Source organism: Ascaphus truei, chromosome 16, assembly GCF_040206685.1.
Source record: "Ascaphus truei isolate aAscTru1 chromosome 16, aAscTru1.hap1, whole genome shotgun sequence".
Taxonomy (NCBI): domain Eukaryota; kingdom Metazoa; phylum Chordata; class Amphibia; order Anura; family Ascaphidae; genus Ascaphus; species Ascaphus truei.
In genome coordinates, this window is record NC_134498.1 from 33,526,188 (window position 1) to 33,545,274 (window position 19,087).

At 40.5% G+C, this 19,087-nt stretch overlaps 1 protein-coding gene across 2 annotated transcripts in view; it reads left to right on the plus strand.

Annotated features, from left to right (window-relative positions):
• The window catches only part of GABRA3 (gamma-aminobutyric acid type A receptor subunit alpha3), a 53,026-nt gene that overhangs the window by 7,536 nt on the left and 26,403 nt on the right, over positions 1–19,087 (plus strand). The window contains exons 2-3 of one of the 2 annotated variants that reach the window (XM_075573087.1): positions 1,273–1,334; positions 5,956–6,077. In XM_075573087.1, the coding sequence (XP_075429202.1) occupies positions 1,303–1,334; positions 5,956–6,077 (154 nt within the window). In that variant the 5' untranslated portion in view covers positions 1,273–1,302. Of the gene's footprint in view, positions 1–1,272; positions 1,392–5,955; positions 6,078–19,087 lie in introns of both variants that reach the window. The other variant, XM_075573086.1, reaches the window with a different exon arrangement.

The following is a 19,087-nucleotide window of genomic DNA, read 5'->3' on the forward strand; positions in this document are numbered from 1 at the left end:
TCGATATACAAGGGTGCGTTATATGTGGGGCTTATTGCCTCTCCTATATACGGGTGGTGGTTTAGTTCATTATATATAAAACCAAAAAGGAAAGTGCGGGCCCTATAGCATAACTCAATAAAACATGGTTTAATCAAAACAAGATAAAATCAGGCCACTCACAAAAGTCGCTAGGACAAGCGCATTGAAAATTTGTGATAAGGGTCATCTGGATGATCCGCCGGTAGATAGCTGGGAACCTCATGGTGGGTGACCTGTTTCCGCATTCAGATGCGCACCAGAGTGTGCGTCCAAACAGCGGTCCTCCCAGCAAAATTGTTATACCTCTCCTGGTTCCACTGCTACTGGCTGTTAGTCCGTGTACATAGAATCCTTACTCACAGTCCTTAATCAGCAACCCTACGCGTTTCGTCACATTGGTAATGACGACTTCATCAGGGGTTGAGGACAGAGGACAAACCCTGATGAAGTTGCCATTACCCATGCGACGAAACGCGTAGTGTTTTTTCTACTATTTTGTTTTTTTCATATATTTTTGTATATTTTTTATCTGTGGCATATTTTTACTCCTTGTGGATCTGTTATCCCACCCTGTGTTTTCCCTTCCCTGGCAGTAGTGTTTGTTTGTTCATTGTTGTTTGTATTCTCTTGAGATACACCCAAACACAGCCACAGGTGGTCTTCACATCTGGACCTGCCTTCCCTATTCCATTTTTCCTCTATTCCACCCGCACTTTCCCTTCCCATCCCCCTTTCCCCTTCCCCTACCCCATCATGTCCCCACTTTCCTCTCCCCCTTCCTTTTTTCCCCCTTCCCCCATTCCCTCTCTCCTTCCCCATTAGGGTTGTCCCATTAGGGTTCAAAAATACACTATATAATATATACAACTATTGTGTTGCACATGTAATCATCCATCTGATTTGCGCTGTATTATTTTTTCTGTTTTCTTCTATATATATAAATATATTGTACTATATATGGGGGTCAGTACCTCTCCTATATATGGGGGATTCACTATATATGGGGAGGTCAGTATCTCTCCTACAGTATATATCGGGTGTACTATATACAAGGGGGTCAATGCCTCTCCTATATATGGGAGTGCACTATTTCCGGGGGATAATTACCTCTCCTATATATTGGCGTGCACTAATACAGGGGGTCAGTACCTCTCTTATATAGTTCGGGTAAGTACCTATCCTATATACGGAGGGTTATAAGTTCAGTACCTTTCCTATTATAACATTATTTGCCTCTTTCTTCCCCCGCAGGTCCCACGGATACTCCCCTCCCCCCTTGACATGGCACAGGGGCAGGAAGGCATCTCTTTGCTGTACGTGGTAGTCCTGGGAACCCTGCTACGGATGTGTGTGCTGCCCCCGGGGAGAGGGTGAGAGAGGGCAAGGAGGTTAACTATCAATCGGGGGTGCGGTACCTTTCAATCAGGGGGGTAACTACCAATCAACCAGTTAGAACGCTCCATTCGGAAAAGCATGCAGGATTTTCAGACACAGAGTTCTTTAATTGGCCGAGGCTTTGGTAAAGGATACGCTGATCCTGCAAACGTCCATCTCTTTGAATGTTTCACTGATCCTATTAACTTATAGGAATCCAGCGTGTGAGGGACCCTCTTATCCCATTAAAGGGAGGTGTCACTGACCCTATTCATTTATAGGAATCCAGCGTGTGAGGTTCCCTCTTATCCCATCAGAGGGAGGTGTCACTGACCCTATTACTTTATAGGAATCCCGTGTGTGAGACACCCTCTTATCCCAGCCCACGCATGTTCCTAAATCTGTCATGCCCCCGGCTAGACATCACTATTTATAACCTTCCTGTGTCCCCCTTCCCCCCCCCCCCTATCCGTGCGGCCGTGTGACTGACAGCTGTGCTGATGGTACGTTTTGGCTTTAAAGCCGCACTGATAAATAATTTAGCGTTGTGTGAATAATGTAGGATGCGGGGTCACCGGGCGCGTGTGTAACCTTCTTCCCATCACAAACCGTGCGCCCCATCCCCTATTAACCCATACGTGCCCTCTAATGTTCCATGTTCTGCATCTCTCTGCTGTCCCACTGTCACCTCCGCTGATGTCATTAATGGCCACAGCAGACGAGGGTGCTGGAAAAGAGCGGGATTTTAATATGGCGTCTGCCTTTCAGACTCAGTTTCCTTAGCTTCGATGTATCCCCAGTGATATAAATATATGTGTGTGTGTGTGTGTGTGTGTGTGTGTGTGTGTGTATGTATATAAAGATATACATAACCCTAACCCAAGGTTCTGGGTAAATAAAGAGGCAGCACTTTGCAGGTAAGTGAAGAAATGTGTATTAGAAAAACAGATCCAATTTTTCGGTCCCCATATTGGAACCTTCATCAGGGCTACCTGCAGGGCTGCCAACAGAAATCATGGGGCCCGGGACAAACATTTTAAGCAGGCCCCCCCCCCCCCCATTGTCAGCGGTATTGCCCGCCACCCCCCCCCCCCATTTCACACCTCACGAGCCCCCTCTCTTTCCCCCCGATCCCATGTATTTCTCTCCCTTCCGTCTCACCCATCACACTCTACCGCCTCGCATGTATTTCTCTCCCCTGCTTCTCACTCTTACTTCCTCTTTTCCTTACTCACCACCTCTCTCCTCTCCCTCAGTCAATTATCCCACGCTCACTCATGCCGCCCCCCCCCCAACACACAATTACCCCCACAAGATATATACCAAAAAACTTCCCACCCCCAATGCAAAAAACTTCCCACCCCCAAATATATACAACCTCACCACCCCAAATGTATACGAAAACCCCACCTACCCAATACACACACACACACACACACACACACACACACACACACACACACACACACACACACACACACATTCCCAGTAAGATAGATAGATAGATATCTTACTGGGAATGTGTGTGTGTATATATATATATAGAAATTGTATTAAAACAACAGTTACACGATAGCCAACGTTTCGGTCATACAGGAGACCTTCCTCAGGGATAATTTCTTTTGTATAACTACTTGCTGTTTGCTTTCTCTCTTACTGGTCTTTGGGCTGGTACATATGCTGTGTGGATATCTATGGGACTAGCATCTGCCTTATGCTTTACATCAGTGTGCTGACTGGCTTCATATGTATTATATATATATATATATTTTTTTTTATATATATATATATATATATATATATATATATATGTATCAAAAATTGCAAAAGGTCAATCAAATGAGCAAAAATGGATAATGAAAAAAGGATTGCAATAGAAAGTAAGGTCAACCCTAAAAAGTTCTTTAAGTAACTTAATAACAAAAAAATGAGAAAAGAAAATATAGGACCCTTTCAGTGTGAAGGCAGATTGTTGGAGATAAGGAAAAAGCTGAGGTATTAAACAAATTCTTTGATTCTGTGTTTACCAGGGAAGAATCAAGTTCAATAGTAGTGCCGCAGGAGGAAGCCACAACCTTCATATTAATGAATAATTGGTTAACTGAGGAAGAAGTTCATAAGCGACTTGAAAAAATTAAAGTAAATAAGGCATCTGGCCCCGATGGCATACATCCAAGAGTTCTCAAGGAGTTAAGCCCAGTAATAGCCAAACCATTATATTTAATATTCAAGGACTCCATTCCACAGACTCAGTAACACAAGATTGGCGTAAGGCAGATGTGGTGCCTATATTTAAAAAGGGAGCTAGATCACACCCGGGGAATTACAGACCTGTAAGCCTGACTTCAATAGTAGGGAAACTACTTGAAGGTTTAATACGGGATAATATTCAGGAATACCTAATGGAAAACAAAATTATTAGTAATAGTCAGCATGGATTTATGAAGGATAGATCTTGCCAAACTAACCTTATTTGTTTCTTTGAGGAGTTAAGTAGGAATTTAGACCAGGGTAATGCAGTTGATGTGGTCTAGTTAGATTTTGCAAAGGCTTTTGATACGGTTTCACATAAGAGGTTGGTGTACAAAATAAAGAAAATTGGACTCCGTAATAATATATGCACCTGGATTGAAAACTGGTTAAAGGACAGATAAGAGAGGGTTGTCATAAATGGAACTTTTTCAGGTTGGGCTAAAGTCGTGAGTGGAGTACCTCAGGGATCGGTACTGGGACCCCTGCTTTTTAACTTGTTTATTAATGACCTTGAGGTTGGGATCGAGAGCAAAGTCTCCATCTTTGCTGATGATACTAAATTGTGTAAGGTAATAGAATCAGAGCAGGATGTAATTTCTCTTCAGAAGGACTTGGAGAGACTGGAAACGTGGGCAGGTAAATGGCAAATGAGGTTTAATACAGATAAATGTAAGGTTATGCATTTGGGATGCAAGAATAAAAAGGCGACTTACAAATTAAATGGAGATATATTGGGGAATCCTTGATGGAGAAGGATTTAGGAGTGCTTGTAGACTGCAGGCTTAGCAATAGCGCCCAATGTCATGCAGTAGCTGCAAAGGCAAACAAGATCTTATCTTGCATAAAACGGGCAATGGATGGAAGGGAAGTAAACATAATGATGCCCCTTTACAAAGCACTAGTAAGACCACACCTTGAATATGGAGTACAATTTTGGGCACCAATCCTAAGAAAATACATTTTAGAACTAGAGAGAGTGCAGAGAAGAGCCACCAAATTAATAAAGGGGATGGACAATCTAACTTATGAGGAGAGGCTAGCTAAATTAGATTTATTTACATTAGAAAAGAGGCGTCTAAGAGGGGATATGATAACTATATACAAATATATTCGGGGACAATACAAGGAGCTTTCAAAAGAACTATTCATCCCATGGCAGTACTAAGGACTCAGGGCCATCCCTTAAGGTTGGAGGAAAGGAAATTTCACCAGCAACAAAGGAAGGGGTTCCTTACAGTAAGGGCAGTTACAATGTGGAATTCATTACCCATGGAGACTGTGATGGCAGATACAATAGATATGTTCAAAAAAAGGTTGGACATCTTTTTAGATGGGAAAGGTATACAGGGATATACCAAATAAGTATACATGGGAAGGATGTTGATTTAGGAATTAATCCGATTGCCAATTCTTGGAGTCAGGAAGGAATTTATTTTTCCCCTTAATGGGGTTTTTTGTTTGCCTTCCTCTGGATCAATAAGTAAGTATAGATATAGGATAAAGTATCTGTTGTCTAAATTTAGCATAGGTTGAACTGGATGGACTTATGTCTTTTCAACCTCATCTACTATGTAACTATGTAATACACACACACATTCCCAGTAAAATCTATCTATCTATCTATCTATTTTTTTTAAAAATTAATTAACTGGCGCCCGGCCGCGCAGGGGCCCCGGGCGACGGGGCCCCCTTGACACACTGGGCCCGGGACGCCAGTATCCTTTCTCCCCCCCCTGTTGGCGGCCCTGGCTACCTGTATACCTTTATGTGACTTCTATGATGCGCGTGTGTGTGTGTGTGTGTGTGTGTGTGTGTGTGTGTGTGTGTGTGTGTGTGTGTGTGTGTGTGTGTGTGTGTGTGTGTATATGTATATATATACTGTCATATAATTTATCTACACTGTATCTTCCTATTATTCGGGGAGAGCCGACATCATATCCTGTGACATCGTGCTGTTGTCAATGGTACCGGCAACTTCCTGTCCGTATCACAGCGACTTCCTGTCTTACTTTTTATTCAACGTTCCGCACTTTGATAGGGTTTTTAAAATAAGACCAATAACAGAACATTTTTTAAAAAGTCAACTGATTGGTTTTTAGAGTGTAGCTGCTTTTAAAAAGTAGATATACTGTTCCAGACGCGGTAACCCTTTTATGAGCTGGCAGTGAAATGGTTTAATGCCCGCCGGGGTGTAAAGGGTTAAGCTGATTTTGTGAGGCTCCCCCCATCCCTCTAAAAATGGAATGCGGGAAGGTGTGTGATGTGCGTTTGAAATCTCTGCTCCTCCGCTTGTGGTTTATCCCGCAGCTTGTCCCCCAAACACGCCCCGGAGGTGATGGACGACAGCAGGGACAATATCACAATATTCACCCGGATACTGGACCGGCTGCTGGATGGATACGACAACCGTCTCCGGCCCGGACTTGGTGGTAAGAACGAGGTGGGGGGAAGGGGCAATTTGAGGAGGGAAGGGGGGTGGAAGATGGCTAATTAACACATTTTCTACATAGAGTATGAATCGTGCAAAACTGTGTGTATCCATGCTCTGTGTGTTATTATATCACTCTGCGTATTATTATATCTCTCTGTGTGTTATTATATCACTCTGCGTGTTATTATATCTCTCTGTGTGTTATTATATCACTCTGCGTGTTATTATATCTCTCTGCATGTTATTATATCACTCTGCGTGTTATTATATCTCTCTGCATGTTATTATATCACTCTGTATGTTATTATATCTCTCTGTGTGTTATTATATCACTCTGCGTGTTATTATATCTCTCTGTGTGTTATTATATCACTCTGCGTGTTATTATATCTCTCTGCATGTTATTATATCTCTCTGCATGTTATTATATCTCTCTGTGTGTTATTATATCACTCTGCGTGTTATTATATCTCTCTGCATGTTATTATATCTCTCTGCATGTTATTATATCTCTCTGCATGTTATTATATCACTCTGCGTGTTATTATATCTCTCTGCATGTTATTATATCTCTCTGCATGTTATTATATCTCTCTGCATGTTATTATATCACTCTGCGTGTTATTATATCTCTCTGTGTGTTATTATATCACTCTGCGTGTTATTATATCTCTCTGCATGTTATTATATCTCTCTGCATGTTATTATATCTCTCTGTGTGTTATTATATCACTCTGCGTGTTATTATATCTCTCTGCATGTTATTATATCTCTCTGCATGTTATTATATCACTCTGCGTGTTATTATATCTCTCTGCATGTTATTATATCACTCTGTATGTTATTATATCTCTCTGCATGTTATTATATCACTCTGCGTGTTATTATATCTCTCTGCATGTTATTATATCACTCTGTATGTTATTATATCTCTCTGTGTGTTATTATATCACTCTGCGTGTTATTATATCTCTCTGTGTGTTATTATATCACTCTGCGTGTTATTATATCTCTCTGCATGTTATTATATCTCTCTGCATGTTATTATATCTCTCTGCATGTTATTATATCTCTCTGCATGTTATTATATATCTCTGCATGTTATTATATCTCTCTGCATGTTATTATATCTCTCTGCATGTTATTATATCTCTCTGCGTGTTATATTGCGCTGCGTGTTATTATATCTCTCTGCGTATTATTATATCACTCTGTGTGTTATTATATCACTCTGCGTGTTATTATATTTCTCTGCGTATTATTATATCACTCTGTGTGTTATTATATCTCTCTGCGTATTATTATATCACTCTGCATGTTATTATATCTCTCTGCGTGTTATTATATCTCTCTGCGTATTATTATATCACTCTGCGTGTTATTATATCACTCTGCGTGTTATTATATCTCTCTGCGTATTATTATATCACTCTGCGTGTTATTATATCTCTCTGCATGTTATTATATCTCTCTGCATGTTATTATATCTCTCTGCGTGTTATATTGCGCTGCGTGTTATTATATCTCTCTGCGTATTATTATATCACTCTGTGTGTTATTATATCACTCTGCGTGTTATTATATCTCTCTGCGTATTATTATATCACTCTGCGTGTTATTATATCTCTCTGCATGTTATTATATCTCTCTGCATGTTATTATATCTCTCTGCGTGTTATTATATCTCTCTGCGTATTATTATATCACTCTGCGTGTTATTATATCACTCTGCGTGTTATTATATCTCTCTGCGTATTATTATATCACTCTGCGTGTTATTATATCTCTCTGCGTATTATTATATCACTCTGTGTGTTATTATATCACTCTGCGTGTTATTATATCTCTGCGTATTATTATATCACTCTGCGTGTTATTATATCTCTCTGCGTATTATTATATCACTCTGTGTGTTATTATATCACTCTGCGTGTTATTATATCGCTCTGTGTGTTATTATATCGCTCTGCCTGTTATTATATCCCTCAGCGTGTTGTTATATCACTCTGCGTATTATTATATCACTCTGCCTGTTATTATATCCCTCAGCGTGTTGTTATATCTCTCTGCCTGTTATGATATTGCTCTGCCTGTTATTATATCTCTCTGCATGTTATTATATCACTCTGCCTGTTATTATATCCCTCAGCGTGTTGTTATATCACTCTGCCTGTTATGATATTGCTCTGCCTGTTATTATATCTCTCTGCATGTTATTATATCACTCTGCGTATTATTATATCTCTCTGCCTGTTATTATATCCCTCAGCGTGTTGTTATACCACTCTGCCTGTTATGATATTGCTATGTTATGATATTGCTCTGCATGTTATTATATCTCTCTGCATGTTATTATATCCCTCAGCGTGTTGTTATATCACTCTGCCTGTTATGATATTGCTATGTTATGATATTGCTCTGCATGTTATTATATCCCTCAGCGTGTTGTTATATCTCTCTGCATGTTATTATATCGCTCAGCGTGTTGTTATATCTCTCTGCATGTTACTACTGTATATCAGGACTTATTCACGCCTCCTGCTGGACCCCTCTCCCATTCCCAATAAACACACCATACAAATTAACTGCCACAGCTTTATTTATTACAACAGATCAATATTCCATATTGATCCCCAACTAGGGACCCAGCCAGATTGCTCCGCTCGCACCTACCTGAGCTCGAGGGTTACCCTCAGCAAAGGATCACTGCATTCATATTATAACACTATATCAACATAACACTCCCCATGAACGCTGCATGGGTGGATGTCAGTGTATATGGCTGCGGCCGCCCAATCCTGGGTGTCACGGCCTGTGTGATGGTGCCGGCACACCATTGGAGCTCGTTAATACAAATAAGTGTAGCAGGCCTGTACTTTGCAAAAAAACACTTCAGTGCCACTTTTAGCTGCAGCCGATGAGGGTCCCCTCCGAAGGTGCTCGCTCCTCCGTGCCCGCTCCTCCGTGCTGCTTTCACTCTGACGATCTGCTGGACCTCCCTGCACGATCTGCTGTTCTTCCTCCAGCCAATGCCCGCTCTCTGTAGTGGGACACAGACTGGCCCCCGGGTCACACGTGATCAATTCTGAAGTCCTTCAGGCTTGTGCAGATCTGCTGTAGAAGCTCTGCGCTTGCAGCTCTGGAGCCAGATAGGAATAACACTAGTAGCATTCTAGTGGTCACTAACCACTTCACCAGGTATGCCCATGCATTCCCAACAAAGGACCAGTGAACCATTAGTCGCCAAGGTTCTGTGCGACAAATATTTTGTGCATTATGGACTACTGTACCTGCTAGAATCCATTCTGACCAAGGACGAGATTTTGAGAACAGCTTCATCAAGGAGTTTCTATGCCTTTGTGGGATAAAGAAATCTCGAACAATGCCGTACCACCCAAAAGGGGACCCCAAACCGGAGAAATTCAATAGGACACTATTGAACATGATGGGCACCTTAAATACCCGGGGAAAAGAGCAGTGGAGTCAGCATGTACATCACCTGGTACATCCATATAATTGCACCTGGAATAACGCTTCGGGATACTCGCCATACTATCTGATGGTCGGGCGGGAGGTCAGGTTGCCAATTGAACTGTGTTTCGGAGTGGCAGCAGATGGCACGTCCCATACCACCTACATGCAATATGTAGAAAAGCTCAAAGAACGGTTACAGGAGGCATATAAACTGGCTACTACGGCTGACATGAATAACCCGGCAAATGAAGGCCGGCATGGCAAAAGGGTGTATGACCAAGAATCACAAGTGCACGACAGGGTTCTCATCAGGAATTTGGCAAGCATAAAATAGCCAACCGCTGGAAGCCAGAGCCCTATGTAGTAGTAGAGAAATTAAAGGGGCTACCTGTATACCGACTGAAACCTGAAAAGAGAAAGTACCTGCATAGGAACTAGAGATGGGCGAATCTGCCCAAATCAGTGTCCCGGATTTTCTAGCACTTTCCTGCCAAAATCTGTTTTGGCTTTTAAAATCCGCAAACGGATTTGGACGATTTGAATCCATGCGGATTAATCAAAAGCCGCCATTGGATACAATCTGTTGAAGGATTTGTAGAATCCAAGCCGCGGATTCAGGAACTCGTTGGCGGATTCCTAAAAATTCCGCTAACGGATCGCTGAGTCCGCGGAGTGTATTGGAAATAATAATAAAAAAATCCGCGAATTGCCCTTTTGGAAATTGATCCGCTGAAATCCGCGGACCAAAGGAACCGGCCGATCCGCTGAAGATCCAAATCCGCTCCACAAATTCGCCCATCTCCAAAGGGAACCACAAACTGCCAATAGGTCAGCTGATGAGGTGCCCTGTGGAAGAAGAGACCCTGGGGTTAGATACCCAGCCTAGGAGGAGTGACCGGTTAAACAGGGGACCGGGTCCAGCCTGTATTCCCTCAAGACCACACTCGAGAAAATTGATGATGAGTCTGATGAGGATTACAGAGGAGAAAGGATGTTGGACCACCTGTCTGAGATATTAGACTCTGAGGAGAGAAATCCTTCACGACAGGTTTCCCCAATGTGACCAGATGGATCACGAGACCTACAGAGGGATAATATCCCTGAGTTGGGGCCAGAAGCAGAGGAATTCACTCCGTTGTATCCCACAGAACAGAATAATGTAGCTGTGTAGAGTAGCTAGTGTAGGGCCAGTGGAATACAGTCCACCCATGCCCTGTGAGTCCACTGAACGGCAAGGGGAAGTAACAGTAGCACAACAGGTGTATTCTCCATGCCCCAAAAGGGAGATCAGGCCACCCATGAGAATGACCTATGATTCTCCTGGAGTGTCCACAGAAATCCTGGTGCTCCCCATGGCACTAGACCTGGGTGAACCTGTAAGGTATGGTAAAATGTGGTGCGCTAATGCTTCTGTGTGTGAGAACTGTATGTATATAAGTTTCACTATACCTATGATACTATCTACCTAGAGAGGCAGCATTGTTTAGTTTGTTATGACAAACTTAATCCTAATACAGTTGATGGGGACATCAACATCTTTCGCCGGGGGAGGATGTAAAACCCCCTTGTAAGTTAATGCAGCCAACACACATACACTGCCCCTGGCTGCAATAGAAGAAATACAACTACCAGCCTGCTTTGCTGTGTGAGGCAGTCATTCTGGGGCAGGAGGATGTGACCCACAATAGCCAGAGAACCAGCCAATAGAAAAGACTGAGGAAGAAGGGAGGAATCTTTAAGAAGGGCTGCAACAGCACATGCAGGCAGTCCTCCAGGGAACCTGAGTGATCTCAGGACGGACTGACTGAGACTCAGGGTCAGTCCTTCCTGCAAGGAGGCCCAACGGAACGTGCAGAGAAAGAGAGATGCATGGAGACGCGAGCAGTCGCATAGAGAGAGAGCCGAGAGGGTCTGTTAGAGGTTGGGATGATCAACAACCTTGCCGATTGCCGGTGTCGTGAGTAATGAATGAGGGGATCCTTAGTCACCGACAAGGATAAAGCTGAAGGCTTTGCGAAGAACAGGCCTGCCACGTGTTATATCCACAGTTACTAAGAGCTCCAACATTGTTCCGGCACCAACACACGGGCCCCTCATATCACAGGGTCATGGGGACTTGGGAAACACATTGGGATATGACTGCGCAGCGTTTTATAAATTCCGGAATATTCTGTATCTGATCCTCTGATTGAGTTATGTCTATATATCTGTGAAAATAAGGGGTTTATATAAATACATTTTGTAATTCAAGGCCTAGTATCCCTGTACTATTGTCTGACCTGTGGGCCACGTGCCCTGCACAGGGTTAGTACTGTTACGGAGCGTGGGACTTGGGCTCCCACCTTAGCGAATAGGAATCAGTCTAAGGAGATGGAAAAGAGGGGTTACATTAGCATTTCCCGGCACCCTTAAGCTGGCTGGTGTGACAGTTCCATCTAAGCTATGACGATGGACCTGGTGACAAAGCGTAGTGATATCAGTGAGACACACTGTGACAATGTCTTACTAGGGATGGGAGGGTGGGAAAAAGAGAGAATGAGGGACTTGTGGTCGGAGAGCACTGGGGTAACTGCTAAGTCCAGTCCCTTTCGGACACAAACCAGGCTTCGGTTGCCTCCACCCTCTGTACCTCTGCTGGCGCCGGCACCAAACTTTGAATAGCCACGAGGAGAGAGGGATGGGGAGAGCCGGCCAAAACCAAATCTGCAGGATGTACTGCAGCTCTTATGGGAGTGACGGACACATTTTGGGGCCTGTGCTTGTTTTCATATCTTTCTGTGTGTTATTGTATCTCTCTGCGTGTTATTATATCTTTCTGTGTGTTATTATATCTCTCTGTGTGTTATTGTATCTCTCTGCGTGTTATTATATCTTTCTGTGTGTTATTGTATCTCTCTGCCTGTTGTTATATCGCTCTGCGTGTTATTATATCTCTCTCGGCACATTATATATCTCTGCGTGTTATTATATCTCTGCACGTAATTATATCTCTCAGCGTGTTATTATATCACTCTGTGTGTTATTATATCACTCTGTGTGTTATTATATCACTTTGTGTGTTATTATATCACTCTGCATGTTATTATATCTCTCTGCCTGTTATTATATCTCTCTGCGTGTTCTTATATCTCTGCGCGTTATTATATCTCTCTGCGCGTTATTATATCTCTCTCTGTGTGTTATTATATCTCTCTGTGTGTTATTATATCTCTCTGCGTGTTATTATATTTCTCTGCATATTATTATCTCTCTCTGCGTGTTATTATATATCTCTGCATGTTATTATATCTCTGCATGTTATTATATCACTCTGCGCGTTATTATCTCTCTCTGCATGTTATTATCTCTCTTGGCGCGTTATTATATCTCTCTGTGTGTTATTATATCGCTCCATGCTATTATACCTCTGCACATTATTATTTCGCTCCATGCTATTATACCTCTGCACGTTATTATATCGCTCCATGCTATTATACCTCTACACGTTATTATATCGCTCCATGTTATTATACCTCTCTGCACGTTATTATATCTCTCTGCACGTTATTATATCGCTCCATTTTATTATACCTCTCTGCACGGTATTATATCTCTCAGCATGTTATTATACCTCTCTGCACGTTATTATATCGCTCCATGTTATTATATCGCTCCATGCTATTATACCTCTCTGCATGTTATTATATCGCTCCATGTTATTATACCTCTCTGCACGTTATTATATTGCGCCATGTTATTATACCTCTCTGCACGTTATTATATCGCTCCATGTTATTATACCTCTCTGCACGTTATCATATCGTGCCATGTTATTATACCTCTGCACGTTATTATATCGCTCCATGTTATTATATCTCTCAGCATGTTATTATACCTCTGCACGTTATTATATCGCGCCATGTTATTATACCTCTCTGCGTGTTATTATATCGCTCCATGCTATTATATCTCTCTGCGTGTTATTATATTGCTCCATGCTATTATACCTCTGCATGTTATTATATCGCTCCATGTTATTATACCTCTCTGCACGTTATTATATCGCTCCATGCTATTATACCTCTGCACGTTATTATATCGCGCCATGCTATTATATCTCTCTGCGTGTTATTATATCGCTCCATGCTATTATATCTCTCTGCATGTTATTATATCGCTCCATACTATTATACCTCTGCACGTTATTATATCGTTCCATGCTATTATACCTCTGCACGTTATTATATTGCTCCATGCTATTATATCTCTCTGCACGTTATTATATCGCTCCATGCTATTATACTTCTGCACGTTATTATCTCTCTGCATGTTATTATATCGCTCCATGCTATTATACCTCTCTGCACGTTATTATATCGCTCCATGCTATTATACCTCTGCACGTTATTATATCGCTCCATGTTATTATATCTCTCAGCATGTTATTATACCTCTCTACACGTTATTATATTTCTCTGCACATTATTATATTGCTCCATGTTATTATATCTCTCAGCATGTTATTATACCTCTCTGCATGTTATTATATCGCTCTGCATGTTATATCTCTCAGCATGTTATTATACCTCTCTGCATGTTATTATATCGCTCTGCATGTTATATATCTCTGCATGTTATTATATCTCAGCGTGTTATTATACCTCTCTGCATGTTATTATATCGCTCCATGCTATTATATCTCTCTGCGTGTTATTATATCTCTCTGCGCGGTATTATATATTGCTCCATGCTATTATACCTCTCTGCACGTTATTATACCTCTCTGCACGTTATTATATCGCTCCATGTTATTATACCTCTCTGCATGTTATTATATCTCTCTGCACGTTATTATATCGCTCCATGCTATTATACCTCTCTGCGCGGTATTATATCGCTCCATGTTATTATACCTCTACACGTTATTATATCGCTCCATGTTATTATACCTCTCTGCATGTTATTATACCTCTCTGCCTTGTTATTATATCGCTCCATGTTATTATACCTCTCTGCACGTTATTATATATTGCTCCGTGCTATTATACCTATCTGCACGTTATTATATCGCTCCATGCTATTATACCTCTCTGCACGTTATTATATCTCTCTGCACGTTATTATATCGCTCCATGCTATTATACCTCTCTGCACGTTATTATATCTCTCTGCATGTTATTATTCCTCTCTGCATGTTATTATATCGCTCTGCATGCTATTATATCTCTCTGCATGTTATTATATCGCTCCATGCTATTATATCTCTCTGCACGTTATTATATTGCTCCATGCTATTATACCTCTCTGCATGTTATTATACCTCTCTGCACGTTATTATATCGCTCCATGTTATTATACCTCTCTACACGTTATTATATTTCTCTACACATTTTTATATCGCTCCATGTTATTATACCTCTCTGCATGTTATTATACCTCTGCACATTATTATATCGCTCCATGCTATTATACCTCTGCACGTTATTATATCGCTCCATGCTATTATACCTCTGCACGTTATTATATCGCTCCATGTTATTATATCGCTCCATGCTATTATACCTCTGCACATTATTATATCGCTCCATGCTATTATACCTCTGCACGTTATTATATTGCTCCATGCTATTATACCTCTGCACGTTATTATATCGCTCCATGTTATTATACCTCTCTGCACGTTATTATATCGCTCCATGCTATTATACCTCTCTGCACGTTATTATATTTCTCTGCACATTATTATATTGCTCCATGTTATTATATCTCTCAGCATGTTATTATACCTCTCTGCATGTTATTATATCGCTCCATGCTATTATATCTCTCTGCATGTTATATCTCGCTGCATGTTATTATATCTCAGCGTGTTATTATACCTCTCTGCATGTTATTATATCGCTCCATGCTATTATATCTCTCTCCGTACTATTATACCTCTCTGCACGTTATTATACCTCTCTGCACGTTAGTATATCGCTCCATGTTATTATACCTCCCTGCATGCTATTATACCTCTCTGCGCGGTATTATATTGCTCCATGCTATTATACCTCTACACGTTATTATATCGCTCCATGTTATTATACCTCTCTGCACGTTATTATATCGCTCCATGCTATTATACCTCTCTGCACGTTATTATACCTCTCTGCACGTTATTATATCGCACCATGTTATTATACCTCTCTGCATGTTATTATACCTCTCTGCACGTTATTATATCGCTCCATGTTATTATACCTCTCTGCATGTTATTATACATCTCTGCACGTTATTATATCGCTCCATGTTATTATACCTCTCTGCACGTTATTATATATTGCTCCGTGCTATTATACCTCTCTGCACGTTATTATAGCTCTCTGCATGTTATTATATCTCTCTGCATGTTATTATATCGCTTCATGCTATTATATCTCTTTGCACGTTATTATATCGCTCCATGTTATTATTCCTCTCTGCACGTTATTATATATTGCTCCGTGCTATTATACTTCTCTGCACGTTATTATATCGCTCCATGCTATTATACCTCTCTGCACGTTATTATATCTCTCTGCACGTTATTATATCGCTCCATGCTATTATACCTCTCTGCACGTTATTATATCGCTCCATGCTATTATACTTCTCTGCACGTTATTATATCGCTCCATGCTATTATACTTCTCTGCACGTTATTATATCGCTCCATGCTATTATACTTCTCTGCACGTTATTATATCGCTCCATGCTATTATACCTCTCTGCACGTTATTATATCTCTCTGCACGTTATTATATCTCTCTGCACGTTATTATATCGCTCCATGCTATTATACCTCTCTGCACGTTATTATATCTCTCTGCATGTTATTATTCCTCTCTGCATGTTATTATATCGCTCTGCATGCTATTATATCTCTCTGCATGTTATTATATCGCTCCATGCTATTATATCTCTCTACACGTTATTATATCTCTCTGCATGTTATTATTCCTCTCTGCACGTTATTATATCGCTCCATGCTATTATATCTCTCTGCACGTTATTATATCGCTCCATGCTATTATATCTCTCTGTGTGTTATTATACCTCTCTGCATGCTATTATACCTCTCTGCACGTTATTATATCGCTCCATGCTATTATATCTCTCTGTGTGTTATTATATCGCTCCATGCTATTATACCTCTCTGCACGTTATTATATCGCTCCATGCTATTATATCTCTCTGCGTGTTATTATATCGCTCCATGCTATTATATCTCTCTGCACGTTATTATATCGCTCCATACTATTATATCTCTCTGCGTGTTATTATATCGCTCCATGCTATTATATCTCTCTGCACGTTATTATATCGCTCCATGCTATTATATCTCTCTGCGTGTTATTATATCGCTCCATGCTATTATATCTCTCTGTGTGTTATTATACCTCTCTGCATGCTATTATACCTCTCTGCACGTTATTATATCGCTCCATGCTATTATATCTCTCTGTGTGTTATTATATCGCTCCATGCTATTATACCTCTCTGCACGTTATTATATCGCTCCATGCTATTATATCTCTCTGTGTGTTATTATTCCTTTCTGCATGTTATTATATCGCTCCATGCTATTATATCTCTCTGCACGTTATTATATCGCTCCATGCTATTATATCTCTCTGTGTGTTATTATATCGCTCCATGCTATTATATCGCTCTGTGTGTTATTATTCCTCTCAGCATGTTATTATATCGCTCCATGCTATTATATCTCTCTGCACGTTATTATATCGCTCCATGCTATTATATCTCTCTGTGTGTTATTATATCGCTCCGTGCTATTATACCTCTCTGCACGTTATTATATCGCTCCATGCTATTATATCTCTCTGCGTGTTATTATATCGCTCCATGTTATTATATCTCTCTGCGTGTTATTATATCGCTCCATGCTATTATACCTCTGCATGCTATTATATCTCTCTGCACGTTATTATATTGCTCCATGCTATTATACCTCTCTGCACGTTATTATATCGCTCCATGTTATTATATCTCTCTGCACGTTATTATATCGCTCCATGCTATTATACCTCTCTGCACGTTATTATATCGCTCCATGCTATTATATCTCTCTGTGTGTTATTATATCGCTCCATGCTATTATATCTCTCTGCACGTTATTATATCGCTCCATGCTATTATATCTCTCTGTGTGTTATTATATCGCTCCATGCTATTATACCTCTGCATGCTATTATATCTCTCTGCACGTTATTATATTGCTCCATGCTATTATACCTCTCTGCACATTATTATATCGCTCCATGCTATTATATCTCTCTGCGTGTTATTATATCGCTCCATGCTATTATATCTCTCTGCACGTTATTATTTCGCTCCATGCTATTATACCTCTCTGCACGTTATTATATCGCTCCATGCTATTATACCTCTCTGCACGTTATTATATCGCTCCATGCTATTATATCTCTCTGCGTGTTATTATATCGCTCCATGCTATTATATCTCTCTGTGTGTTATTATACCTCTCTGCATGCTATTATACCTCTCTGCACGTTATTATATCGCTCCATGCTATTATATCTCTCTGTGTGTTATTATATCGCTCCATGCTATTATATCTCTATGCACGTTATTATATCGCTCCATGCTATTATATCTCTCTGTGTGTTATTATATCGCTCCGTGCTATTATACCTCTCTGCACGTTATTATATCGCTCCATGCTATTATATCTCTCTGCGTGTTATTATATCGCTCCATGCTATTATATCTCTCTGCACGTTATTATATCGCTCCATGCTATTATACCTCTCTGCACGTTATTATATCGCTCCATGTTATTATATCTCTCTGCACGTTATTATATCGCTCCATGCTATTATATCTCTCTGCATGTTATTATATCGCTCCATGCTATTATATCTCTCTGTGTGTTATTATATCGCTCCATGCTATTATATCTCTCTGCGTGTTATTATATCGCTCCATGCTATTATATCTCTCTGTGTGTTATTATATCGCTCCATGCTATTATATCTCTCTGCACGTTATTATATCGCTCCATGCTATTATATCTCTCTGCACGTTATTATATCGCTCCATGTTATTATATCTCTCTGCACGTTATTATATCGCTCCATGCTATTATACCTCTCTGCACGTTATTATATCGCTCCATGCTATTATATCTCTCTGCGTGTTATTATATCGCTCCATGCTATTATATCTCTCTGTGTGTTATTATATCGCTCCATGCTATTATATCTCTCTGCACGTTATTATATCGCACCATGCTATTATATCTCTCTGCACGTTATTATATCGCTCCATGCTATTATACCTCCCTGCACGTTATTATATCGCTCCATGCTATTATACCTCTCTGCACGTTATTATATTGCTCCATGCTATTATATCTCTCTGCACGTTATTATATCGCTCCATGCTATTATACTTCTGCACGTTATTATCTCTCTGCATGTTATTATATCGCTCCATGCTATTATACCTCTCTGCACGTTATTATATCGCTCCATGCTATTATACCTCTGC